At 45.6% G+C, this 12,435-nt stretch overlaps 1 protein-coding gene across 1 annotated transcript; it reads right to left on the bottom strand.

Annotated features, from left to right (window-relative positions):
• Positions 1–1,126: 1,126 nt before the first annotated feature.
• glula (glutamate-ammonia ligase (glutamine synthase) a) lies at positions 1,127–4,874 on the bottom strand. Its single transcript, XM_040170718.2, has 7 exons — positions 4,421–4,874; positions 3,589–3,776; positions 3,316–3,477; positions 2,702–2,848; positions 2,492–2,619; positions 2,213–2,412; positions 1,127–2,124 (listed from the first exon to the last, which is right to left on the bottom strand). Exons 2-7 carry the CDS (start codon positions 3,752–3,754, stop codon positions 1,812–1,814), a joined length of 1,116 nt encoding a protein of 371 aa, XP_040026652.1. The 5' UTR covers positions 3,755–3,776; positions 4,421–4,874; the 3' UTR covers positions 1,127–1,811.
• Between the last annotated feature and the right edge of the window lie 7,561 nt (positions 4,875–12,435).

Below are 12,435 nucleotides of genomic sequence, written 5' to 3'. Positions count from 1 at the left end.
AGTAAAAGAGTTTATGGAGATTGTAAAGAAAAAGATTGTCGAGTACATGTTTTGGCTTCGGGCCAGCCAACGTCCTCTGGATCAGGACCAAGCGTGACCTCACATTTCTGATTGGTCAACTCGCACCTGGCGTATCCAATCAGCGGGGGGGTTTATGTGCTGTGGCGAAGCCCGCCTGGATGTGGGGGAAAGGTCTCAAAGCAAACCAACGTTGCCCTTCCCCCGGTGGGGCGAGTGGAGCAAATGTTTACGTCCCACCAAAGGATGTGTGGTCGGCTCGTAAAGCTTTCCAAATTCTCTTTGTAATGTATTTAACTGTTAAGTCACATTAAAGTCCCAACGTGAACGTAGCACGTTGTTACACAGCTTACACTATGAATTGGCACATTTGTTCCGAGCAGGCTGCAAAGCTTGGTCACGAGACATCATGGGCTGGAACGCTATGCTAAGCTACACAGGAGATTTCACTTTAGCATATTAGCTGCACTTTGTGCAAATACACGTTTGCCACAAAATGTTTAATCTGGTGGAAATGAAACCCTAAATCCTGAAGTCCCATACGGTTCCAAAGAGCAGTCGGGTACAAATATTTGCCTGGTCTGCCTGTTGGACTGGTCTGTTTCAGTAGACGCTGCACGGCTGGTGCCACAGCGCTGGTTAGCTCCAGGCTGTAGTTCCAAGCGAAGGATTTTACACCAGCTTCCTGTTACGACACACAGGTTTCGATTGATCACCTGCCAAGACGTCAGGCGGAGCGACAGCGCTGCTTCCTCTTGCATTAGTCAGGGTTTATCGTCTCAGGAAAGTGCTGTTGCCAAATGTTCAATTTTCACACGTGTTTACGGTTTAGACTGCAGACCACACTTAACTTTTACTCTGGCCCTCTGATAAATTTAAGGTGTTGCGCCAAGATTTCATTTTCAGGGATAAGCAGCCAGGTAGCGTTGCATTACGAAGTAACGGCCCGGCCGTAGTAATCCCTAAACCGTATTAATGTTCCTTCTAGGGCCCAGTACATATGCAAAGCTAATCAGCTGGGAGCCTCCCACCGATCAAATATAACAGCTTTTGCACTAATTGGATGCAGATCGGCATAAATGTTGAAGTCAAGAGCCGGACAACCATGTTGTGGTAAAATAAAAGTTTTAAATGTATCAATAAAAACCACCAGGTCCAGTAAACGAGGTGTTGCCAAATCAGGTACATTACAATATCGCTGTTAACAAAAGGATAAAACTCCTTGAGGAAATCTACAAATGGCATAATGACAAATGCACCAGTTGAACAACATGCGTCTGGGTTCAGACATCTACAATGTACCGTACGAGTCGACCCAGTGTGCCAAAATCTGAAGACAAACATTGCCATTTAAAAAAATAGACACTTCATAAAGAATTAGTAACATTGAAGACTGGATCCTTGACAAGGCAGGTCACTTTTTTTTTTTAACAGTACATGAACTACTCAGAATTTTATTAAGTTACACATGCTGTCCAGCCTTTAGCAGCATTATTCTCCAGGGTCCTGTGCGCTTTAGTTCATTTTAGTCAAACAGAAAGGGAAACATAAAAAACATGGTTACAAAAGTCGATCCCTTCTAAAGACGAGAGGAAAGACGTACCCTGTAATTACCAGCGTATAACTACCAAGGACATCATTACCGTGTCATGTTTTAAGTTGACCAGCCAACTTTTAGCCATTAAAATGCAGGTTAAAGATCATCTCAGTGGGAGAAAGAAAAAAAAAAAATACAGTACTAGTTTAAAGAAAAGAAGGTCAGGATGACAGTGGGAGTTTATAGAATAGTGGATTTAGTAATCCGCGGGTTCGTCTCCCTCCTCGCTCAGCAAACAGGTGCGGATCAGGGCCTCCGTCACGCCGTACGGGTCACAGTTGGCCGACGGGCGACGGTCCTCGAAGTAGCCCTTCTTCTCCTGGCCGACGTTGCGGGGAATGCGGATGCTGGCGCCGCGGTTGGCCACGCCGGCGGAGAACTCGTGGATGTTTGAGGTTTCGTGGTGGCCGGTGAGGCGGCGGGCGTTGTCGAGCCCCCCCTTGGGGTCGTATGCACGGATGTGATAGCGGTGCCTCTTCCCAAGCTTCTCAATGGAATCTTCAATGGCTCTGAGGGCAGAAATCACACTGGTCAGACATCCGTCATGGACGGCAACAGAATCCCACTAGATTAAGAGTCGTCGACGCGACCACTCACTTTAACCCGCCGTCCTCCCTCATCTCTTTAGTGCTGAAGTTTGTATGGCAGCCGGCACCGTTCCAGTTGCCAGTGATGGGCTTGGGGTCAAATGAAGCAACGACGCCAAAATCTTCACAGACACGATGCAGGATGAAGCGTGCCACCCAGAGGTGATCCCCCATGCTGATCCCCTCACACGGTCCCACCTGGAACTCCCACTGAACACGAGACAGCAAGGTTACATTTCGATCGCGCCGTCGCAGCGGTCCAAAAGGTCATTGGCCCCCCCATGGTTACCTGGGCCGGCATCACTTCTGCATTTGTGCCACAGATCTCGACTCCAGCGTACAGACACGCCCTATAATGGGCCTCCACTATATCCCTGCCGTAGGCCTTGTCAGCCCCCACGCCACAGTAGTACGGACCTGTGAATGAACTCATCAGTAAGCACACCACCCAGACAGGAATCTAGGTCTTCCTTGCACACAAACGTGAAACTCTGCTTACCTTGTGGGCCGGGGAAACCATTGGATGGCCAGCCGAAGGGGTGGCCGTCTGTGCCCAGGATGGTGTACTCCTGCTCCATGCCAAACCAGGGATGTTGGTCCTCCACCATCGCCATTATCTTGCTGCAGGTGATGCGAAGGTTGGTTTCTGCAACAACAAAGTGTCAGTACAGTCAAATTTGAGCTTTAAAAGACAGGACATGTCCTCTTAGTTATGGATGAAAACATTATTCAGGGTTAGAATAATATGGTGAGCGTGACTGATGCGTCGCGTCACATCACCTACATCCCACACACACACACCTTTACAAGCCTGTCCGTGGGAATGAATGTGCACAAGCCAACGAGCAAACCTGCACCAAAGCATGTGTGTGCGTCCCTCCCTTTGAATGAAACTGGCTCAGTTCAATATTTGCATTTTTTTAAGCCAACATTTTAACACGCACATGCACGCATTTAATTGTCCACCAAGGGTGACACCCACCCCTCCTCCCTCTCCCTCCCTGAAGCAATGTTCCTCCCAGCCTTCGTGGCCAGTCGGACTCCTCGTACAGCGTATTTTACATTCATCTCTTACAGCGGGCAGATCGTAGAGATTGTGCGCTTCCTTCTTACCTGCAGGTTTGCGGTTGTACTTGAGCACTTCACACAGGACCAGCTTGTTGGGGTCTTTGCGGAACGGATCCCTAAACATGGCACTAGGAAGCAGATACATGTCGCTGTTGGAGCCCTCGGCCTGGTTGGTACTGGAGCCGTCAAAGTTCCACTCGGGGAGATCTACAAGAGGAGGAAGGATGCATGAGGGACGGTTTCCAACTAACCACTTAGGGAATAATCTTTACGGTAGTTTTGAGGATTCAAAAAAAAAAAAAAAAAAAGGCTGCTTACCTTCAATGCTTTTGGGCTCAGAATCCAGCGTCCTGGTTTTGCATCGCAGTCCCTCCCCGGTTCCGTCAATCCAGATGTACATGGCTTGGACTTTACCCCCCTGAGGGAGCTCCATGTACTGCTGCTTGACGGTTTTACTCAACGTGGCGCTGTCGGACGTTGCCATCTTGTCTCCCACTATAGAACACCTGAGGACAAGAGCATGAGACCACAAGGAATGAGACCACGCGGGCCACGGAGCTCACGTTGCGTAACGGAGGGGGGGGGGGGGTCTTTTGGGGAGGGGGGGGGGGGGGGGGGGCATACAGTTAAGAGCTCTATTGTCTCCCCTTCTAGAAAGCGGCAGGGATGAGAAACGCATTGAGGAGGTTAAATAAGTCACATTTCTAGTGAACCCCCCCCCCCCTCGCAGTCCTCCCCCCCAGTTTGGGAAACAAAGGGAAACGCAACTTGCCACCACATGTTCCCGGCCGACGGGCGGCGGTTGAATTTAACGAGGCAGAATAAGACCGGGAAACACACGACGAGGAAGCGAACGCACAGCTTCTGCATTACGGCCTGATCGCTGTACGCCTGTAGCCATGGTTACAGCAACATTACATCATCGGGCTTCCTCGCCGCGGTTCATCGCTCCCGCCACATGAAGCTTACGGTCCCACTTTAAAAAAAATAACCCGCACGGAGCTGAACGTCGGCGCCATTACACGGCCGGATAAGCGGGTTTATTTCCACATCGCGGGGAACAATAAAAAGTCACCGAGAAGCAGCGGGGCGCCAAGGCGCGGAAGTTAAACAGGGGCGCAACAACGCGGAAACAAAGAGGCGCGATTACCTGGAAAAACGAGGACGTGGAAGTAAAAAGCGACCTGACAGGTCCAATGTCTTGTCGTGTGGCGCGTCGTCGGTGTGTCTCTCATTCTCCGGTACCGACTCGACGGGATCCGTGATGATTTATAAGAGCAGGAACTGGGACGTCGCAGCCCCGATTGGTCGGAAGGCGCGCGCAGAGCGTCCCGCCATTGGACCGCGAGCGGAAACGCCCCGCCCCCCCGGGGTGCCCCCAGCCGCCCGCTGACCGCGTGCCGCTCCACCATGCGCGCGTCTGCGTGCACTCACGACCGCGCGCGTACAGGCGGTGTAAGGAATCATAATCGGAGTGGAAGTAAAAAAAAAAAAAGTGTTATTGATCGAACTTTTTCGACCCAGTTGTTCATCACAGGGACGCGAAGCAACGTTTCAAACTACCGGCCGGTGCGACGCGCCACCTGGCGGCGGAAAGCGGCCGCGTTCACCGCCGTTAGTGGGGTAGATTATATAATCCCACCAGGAGATATGGTCCGGTCCACTCCGGTTCAGTCCTGAATACACTACACGTGTGAGCAAATTGTGCGTAGAATGACGTCTTTATGATGCTCAAACAGGACAAAACAAAGCACCTCCCTGGGGATTAATACAGGATATATATAGTCTATATATCTATCTAACGCTAACAACACCGTGTTTCACTCCCCATCCCTCTGAAATGAGACTATGTAACATTAGTGGTTCTCACGGGGATTATAAATGTATGTTTTGTGCAATTAGGGGTTAGGTGTCTTGCTCAGGGACACTTTGACATGGGACAGCCGGGGCTCAAACTGCCAACCTTGCAGTTCCCATCGCAGCCTCTCTACCTCTGCACCACATCGATCTTGGAAGACAATGCTACAGTTTTAGCTTTGCTTTGTAGCTTTAACATTACAAATCGTACATGCTGTTCTATCTGAACGTGAAGTAAACATGGTCATACAGATGTGCGGCACAAAATATCTTATGTTAAAATAAGTGGTAAAAATAATTGCCAAAAGTCAGATTCAGATATCGACCCAACTTGGACTGGATTGTACTTCTAAACTTTGTAGGGTAGTGCAGATGGATGACAGATTAAACAACATAAAGTGTCTGCACGAGGTGTCGGGACGCCGCGGGCCTCAATAACAGTGGAAGCGCTAGAAGGATGAACACCGTTGTCAAATATACTCTCCCTCATTTTGTCCAAAATCTTCCAGCGGTCTGCAGCCTGGTGGAAATCTGTGGATGCCGCCATGGTGAACGATTCCCAATGTTTATTCTCATCAAATCCCATAGACATTGTGATCCTGGAGGAGCACATTACCACCCTGGACATAAGTGCTCCGTCTTCAGACAAAGGCGATTGCCGAACTCTATAATGGAGTTTTTTTTTGTTGAACTGTTCAATTTCATTCAATACCTTTTCTTATACGTTCACCACAAACGATTAATGATACCACTGCCTGATGTTGTTGATAGAACACCAGCCTTGTAAAATACCTTCTGCAGAGCAACCTAAAAGGACGTCGGTGCCAAGGAGCTTGAAGAGGTTAACCATAGGCTTCTTTTCTCATAACGCCCTTTGACATTGAGGCAATACACTTGCTTCCATCCCTCAGATGGATGTAATGCTGGTGCGGTTGCGTTGGCATGACTGCACAGGTCTGTTGCTGCGGTTACCCTTGAAGGAGATGAGGAGACGGTGTAGAAAAACCTCCCAGGACACACTGGCTGAGGCTCTTTATGAGAACCTTCTTGGTTTAAAACACCATGCTGCGCCATCTGAGACGGTGGCAGGAGCCGGACGGGTCCTTTGGTGCTGATTTTCAAAGACAGCGGGATGTCCCCATTCGAGCTCTGCTGCAGGTTCTGGACAAGGATGTTGTTGCAGTGTATCAACAATCTGATGACCATAGCTGCAGACATGTCTCGTATCAGCCTCCGGGCCCTCGGGCAATGCAGTGCCCTCGATTCAAACTAGTGTGCCAAGGGAATTCAGCGACAACATTTAAGGATTTTTATTACCTCATTGAACTTCCGCGCATAAGGGAAATAGAGAAATACGGTAAATTACTACGGAATCCACTGTCATACATCTGATACGTCGCCCTTTAAACTTTGTCTTGTGTTTGAATTGGTTCTGACTCTCTTTAATGTATTTTGAGTATCAGGTTGACAAACGCGTAACGTACTGTAGCTGGTGATAGAAACGCCATCTGTTATACACCAAAAACATTGTCTTACATCACAAAGCAATCATGAGCAACTCTCTGCTGGTGTTGTGTTTTGCAGTTCGGTGGGTGGACGGCGCCACCCGATGGACAAGAGCAGGGGTGGGCAAACCTTTTGACTCGGGGGCCACAGTGGGTTGTAAAATATGACAGAGGGGCCAAATGGACGGAGTGTTTGGGTGAACTAACATGAATGACATGTAATAATCATTACATGAGAGGATTGGCTCTTGACAAGTAGCCAAGCTACTTGTTTCTTGTTCTCCTGAGTTTGTACCCTATGGCTGAATGCACTTATTGTAAGTCGCTTTGGATAAAAGCGTCAGCTAAATGACATGTAATGTAAATGTAACACATTTCACTGACATAAACAAAACAAAAACATATCTGAGGCCACACCAATTACCTCACTTGAACTTTATTAATTGATTAAAGTTGACTATGGTTTGGTCCAGTTATTTGAAGAACTCGATTTACAATCCTTTCAAATGTAAATGACCATTGTAAACATCCAAGTCAAGGCTACATAAATGTATACGTACAGTTCCCAAATCTCCAGCTCTTATAAGTGTGTAAAGCTCCTTTCGTGCGAAAACAAATGCAACTGATTCAGACACAAAGAGTAGCTCGTTGCATATAAGAGGTGTCTTCATGAGGACCAGGAGCCTCACTGCAACACTTTGTCGTCTTCGTCCGTTTCGTCGCAATGCTTTTTGAGATGGCCGACGGAAATCTCATCCTTTATCTGGTCCTTTATTGTTTCCACTGTGAAATTGGTTGTCCCAACTACAAAAGCGACTCCCCCTCGACCTTTTCACTCCCGTATGTCCAGCAATACATCATTTTCTTGGCTGGATCATAAATCCGTCATTCTCCACTTTTTATTGAACATTCTTCTTGGTCTCCGTCTCATTTTTTGGTTTCATAACCAGTTTTTTTTCTCTCATGTGTCGGCCCTCCGGGTTTTCCTACACCTGCTCCATGTATCCAAAGCCGACACCTGTCACTTGTGTTGGCGCGTCTATGTTGCTTAGTGACGGAGGTACGGTGGCCGAGATGTGGCGTGTGAAATGGTTGACATGCGTGTGTCTGGACTCTGCATACTTTATATTACATGTGTTTGGAGAAGATCTACTGTAACGGACCGTCTCCGTCGTGCACAGATAGACCCCTGGTCTCATCAAGCCGAGGAAACAATTGTTATTGAAATCACTACATTTTGTGTCTCCATGTGTGCCTTCATTAAAAAATAGAATTTAAGTCACTTCCATGTAAACCAGATTGCTCCACCAGACAAAAACAAGTAAAATATGTTTGTAAAATTTGTTGGAACAATGCAATAAAGAACTAATATTTGTCAAAAATAGCTTGTAGTGGCCATTTGTCCTTGTTACCAACACATCTTTGAATCAGAGGCCACTGCTGCACCTAGTTTTTGTTTTCTAGTTTCTTATTTATTTCATAGAATCCACCAACATTCACAGTTGTCTGCCTTCCTATGCAGTGCTCTGTCGCTCTGTCTCACTGGTACAAACTATTCGGCACCCAGGTGCATGCTGGTCCCACCTGGCTATGCCCCTGAGTAATCTAATTACCCAAACAACGAAGCAACTATATTTAAGAATAAATGACTGGCTCCCACATTGCTTATAGTAAGAGCCTAATTAACATGTTTTGTACTGAATATCTTTTCAGGATAATAACAAAGTTCTTGATCCAGACACTGAAGCCCCAGTGCTTCACAGCAGCAATTACTAAGGATGGGTAAAATGCAGAGTATAATAATTTCCCCATGTGGGATTAATAAAAGATTATAAATTAAATTCTGTTTTATAAAAATTAAAAAAAACTCCCCACAGTTTGAGAACCACGGCAATAATGTAACCGGGCGTTCATAACGTAATTAATAACCGCCGTAACACTACAATAAAAATAGAGATAAATAGAATTCCACCGGGTCCTAATTCAGTAGTATAAATAAGTTTCTATTTAAGAGCTACTGAAATTACATTACATGTAATTTAACTGACACTTTTATCCAAAGCAACTTACACTAAATGCATTTTAACCATAAGAATAAAGACAAAAAAGAACAAGAAAGTTCATTTCAAATAAATAACGTGAGCACCAACGTTGCCCATGTCTGGACTAGTGTCTCTGGAGCAGCAGATGAAGATGAGGGGGAGGAGGATCTGTTTCAGGCTCGCTGGAGCAAAGCTGGACCGTCAGACTTCTATAACCTGTGAGGACCTGAGAGGGAGACGGTACTTCTATTGGCTGTATGTAAAGACAGGCAAGAACAAAAACTACAGTTTTCAGTTAAATATGTTTCTTAAAGTTGGGCCGGGCCCGTTTGTAAGAGTACACAAGGATATTTGGATTTCATTTGTCATGGAATTGTCTTTCAACTCGTTCTCACTTTCTTTGTCCAGCCAAGATATATTTCTCATCAGACCGTGTCTCAAATAAATGACATTATTTGTCTTTAAGCTTTAAAAGTTAGCAGTGAATTCTAAATTTTATTCCACAAATAATAGCTGAGGAAGAAAACATTTAAATCGGATTGTCCGAGTGGTCTCGAGTGAAGAGACCATGTTGCGTGATCATTTCTTGCAGTTAACATTGTTTTTAAATGATAAAACAGAATAGGGTGTAAACACAGTCTGGCTGTTTAAATGAAAATATCATCACCAGGATAATTAGTCGTTCGTGTTGTTCGTTAACCTTGATTGACGGGACGTCGCTGTGTCCACTCTCTGACACTTTGATATGAAGACACGTCATAATACAGCTGACGGGACTTGAAGTCTTCTCTCTGCGTCCACATTCTGTCCCCCTTCCCGCCTCGTCGTCCTCATTCCCCGAACGCTGATGAACGTCGCAAAGCAAACGAATCAAGAATAGATTTTAAGGTACTTCTCCTCACCTACAAGGCACTTGCTGGTGAGGCACCGTCGTATCTTAAAGAGCTTGTAACACCTTATTGCCCTACAAGGCAGCTGCGCTCCATAGATGCTGGGTTACTTCTTGTTCATATTGTTCTAAAAAGAAGGCTGGGGACCACAGCCTTCAGTTATCAAGCTCCTCTTTAGTGGAACCAGCTTCCACTTTCAGTCCGGGGGGCAGAAAGCTCTTTTAAAGTAAAGCTTAAAACGTTCCTCTTTGATTGTGCCTATAGTTAGGGCTGGCTCAGGTTAGCCCGGACCAGCCCTTAGTTAAGCTGCTATAGGCTTAGACTGCCGGGGGAATTCTTAGGACACACCGAGCTCCTCTCTCACGCTCTCGTTCTACCATAATTTACGTTTTATTAATGCACATGACTATTTCAGCTTCTTCCCGGGAGTTTTTTTGTGCTTTCTCCCCTATCAGGTCTCCGTAGATCGTAGTTCCTTCGGGACCCTGGTCCTGACACCTGCCGTGGCCATGCTGACGCCTGCTGCTGCCATCATCATCATCATCATCATCATCATCATCATCATCATTATTTTAGATATTAATCATATTACTGTACTCGTAAACCAACATTACCCTCTCCTAAAGTCTCTGTGCTCTCCCTCCCCACAGGCTTCTGTGGATGGTGGTTCTATCTGATGGTGGTTCTATGTGATGGTGGTTCTATCTGATGGTGGTTCTATGTGATGGTGGTTCTATCTGATGGTGGTTCTATGTGATGGTGGTTCTATCTGATGGTGGTTCTATGTGATGATGGTTCTATCTGATGGTGGTTCTATGTGATGGTGGTTCTATCTGATGGTGGTTCTATGTGATGGTGGTTCTATCTGATGGTGGTTCTATGTGATGATGGTTCTATCTGATGGTGGTTCTATCTGATGGTGGTTCTATGTGATGGTGGTTCTATCTGATGATGGTTCTATGTGATGGTGGTTCTATGTGATGGGGGTTCTATGTGATGGTGGTTCTATCTGATGGTGGTTCTATGTGATGATGTTCTATCTGATGATGGTTCTATCTGATGGTGGTTCTATGTGATGGTGGTTCTATCTGATGGTGGTTCTATGTGATGATGGTTCTATCTGATGGTGGTTCTATGTGATGATGGTTCTATGTGATGGTGGTTCTATCTGATGGTGGTTCTATGTGATGATGGTTCTATCTGATGGTGGTTCTATGTGATGATGGTTCTATGTGATGGTGGTTCTATCTGATGGTGGTTCTATCTGATGGTGGTTCTATGTGATGGTGGTTCTATCTGATGATGGTTCTATCTGATGGTGGTTCTATGTGATGGTGGTTCTATCTGATGATGGTTCTATGTGATGGTGGTTCTATGTGATGGTGGTTCTATGTGATGATGGTTCTATCTGATGGTGGTTCTATGTGATGGTGGTTCTATGTGATGGTGGTGGTCCCTGCAGTGGTCCTGCTGTGCGCCTGGTTTACTACTCACAGTTACTTGAATCATTTCTGTCATATAGTCTCATGTATTATACATTGTTCATTCTGTACACATGACATCATTGTAGTCTGTCCATCCCGGGAGACGTTCTCCCTAAGGTTTCTTCTCTTTCTTCTCTCTTGGAAGGGTTCTTTCATTGTTTGGGGAGTTTCTCTGTGCCGATGGTGGGTTTCGGGACAGAGGATGTTGTATGTGTACAGACTGTAAAGCCCTAAATTTGTAATTTGCGATTATGGGCTATACAAAATAAAATGAATTGAATTGAATTGAATTGAATTGAATTGAATTGAATTGAATGAGTAACGGACAATTGAATCATTACTACTGTGATTTCAGTTGTACTTTTTTGTTTTGGATTGTATGACTTAAATGCAATTGTACTTAATTTTTACTGTAATGATGGAATAGACATATAGACAGGATATGTGAAATAAACAATTATATTTAATTACCAACTTACTGAAGTGAAGGATTAAGCCACTGGCTCATTTTAGGCCTAATGTAAGGAAGTCATCAAAAATATGAAAATCAATATTCAGAATCAGACACAAACAGTGATGGTGAAAAAGGAACCGTTTTGCCGTTTGGTGCGTTCACGTGCTCATTGGAAACGTGAACTTCTCAGTCGTTTGTGGAGGAACCAAACATTTTATTCCCGTATCAGCACTGAAACCGAACCGGTGACGGGCAACAAGTAAACGAGATGTGTCTCATCCTCTTCAGGTGCAGTTTATACATTCCAGTTGAGATATTGGAATCTTTATTTAAAGAGTTAAAAATAGACACATTTGGCCACTAACTCACATGACAACGATTCGCAGGACGGAATAAACAATTGGGGTTTAAACAGCCTGAAGACAAAGTAAAAACACTGTGATTACTTTCCTATTGTGAGTAGTAGATGTGTTTTTAACAGTCGTGCTGATGCTGATTATCCTCATTATCCGAGCGCTACATTTCCTATCAATGTGTGAGCGCAGCATCGCTAAAAACAAAAGGAGCTTCGTTAAGTTTTGGTCAACCACTTGATTTCCCAGCAGAGGGCAGCAGCTACCAGCGTGGGACTTGTTCGACAATGCACGTCCTCCTGCGTGCTACAACGCAAACGGGTTGGTCAGAATATATTACAAGGCCTCCACACAGAGAAACTACAGTGAGCAATGATGTCAATAGAATATCTTGAGGGGACATTTTTGAAGCACGAGAGGGAAATGAGGGATGATTGCAACCATGTGATTCCCCCGGTGGCTCTATCTGGATATCTGTACAGTCTCAGAAAATACTTTTTAGGTAAGAAGTTCTCCCCACGGTTGAAACCCAGCGCCCGGTCTGCAGCTTGGTAATTCAGCAGCGAGGCCAATGGACCAC

This window comes from Gasterosteus aculeatus, chromosome 3 (genome assembly GCF_964276395.1).
Source record: "Gasterosteus aculeatus chromosome 3, fGasAcu3.hap1.1, whole genome shotgun sequence".
Taxonomy (NCBI): domain Eukaryota; kingdom Metazoa; phylum Chordata; class Actinopteri; order Perciformes; family Gasterosteidae; genus Gasterosteus; species Gasterosteus aculeatus.
The sequence above is the reverse complement of the archived record's forward strand: the minus strand, read 5'-3'. Positions and strand labels throughout refer to the sequence as shown.

Excerpts from the sequence above, each read along its gene's own strand:
- glula (XM_040170718.2), bottom strand. The coding sequence starts at position 3,754 with ATGGCAACGTCCGACAGCGCCACGTTGAGTAAAACCGTCAAGCAGCAG. Across the intron at positions 2,620-2,701 it reads TGGTTTCCCCGGCCCACAAG|GTCCGTACTACTGTGGCGTG; the intron begins GTAAGCAGAGTT and ends GTTCATTCACAG. Across the intron at positions 2,125-2,212 it reads AGGGAGGACGGCGGGTTAAA|AGCCATTGAAGATTCCATTG; the intron begins GTGAGTGGTCGC and ends TTCTGCCCTCAG.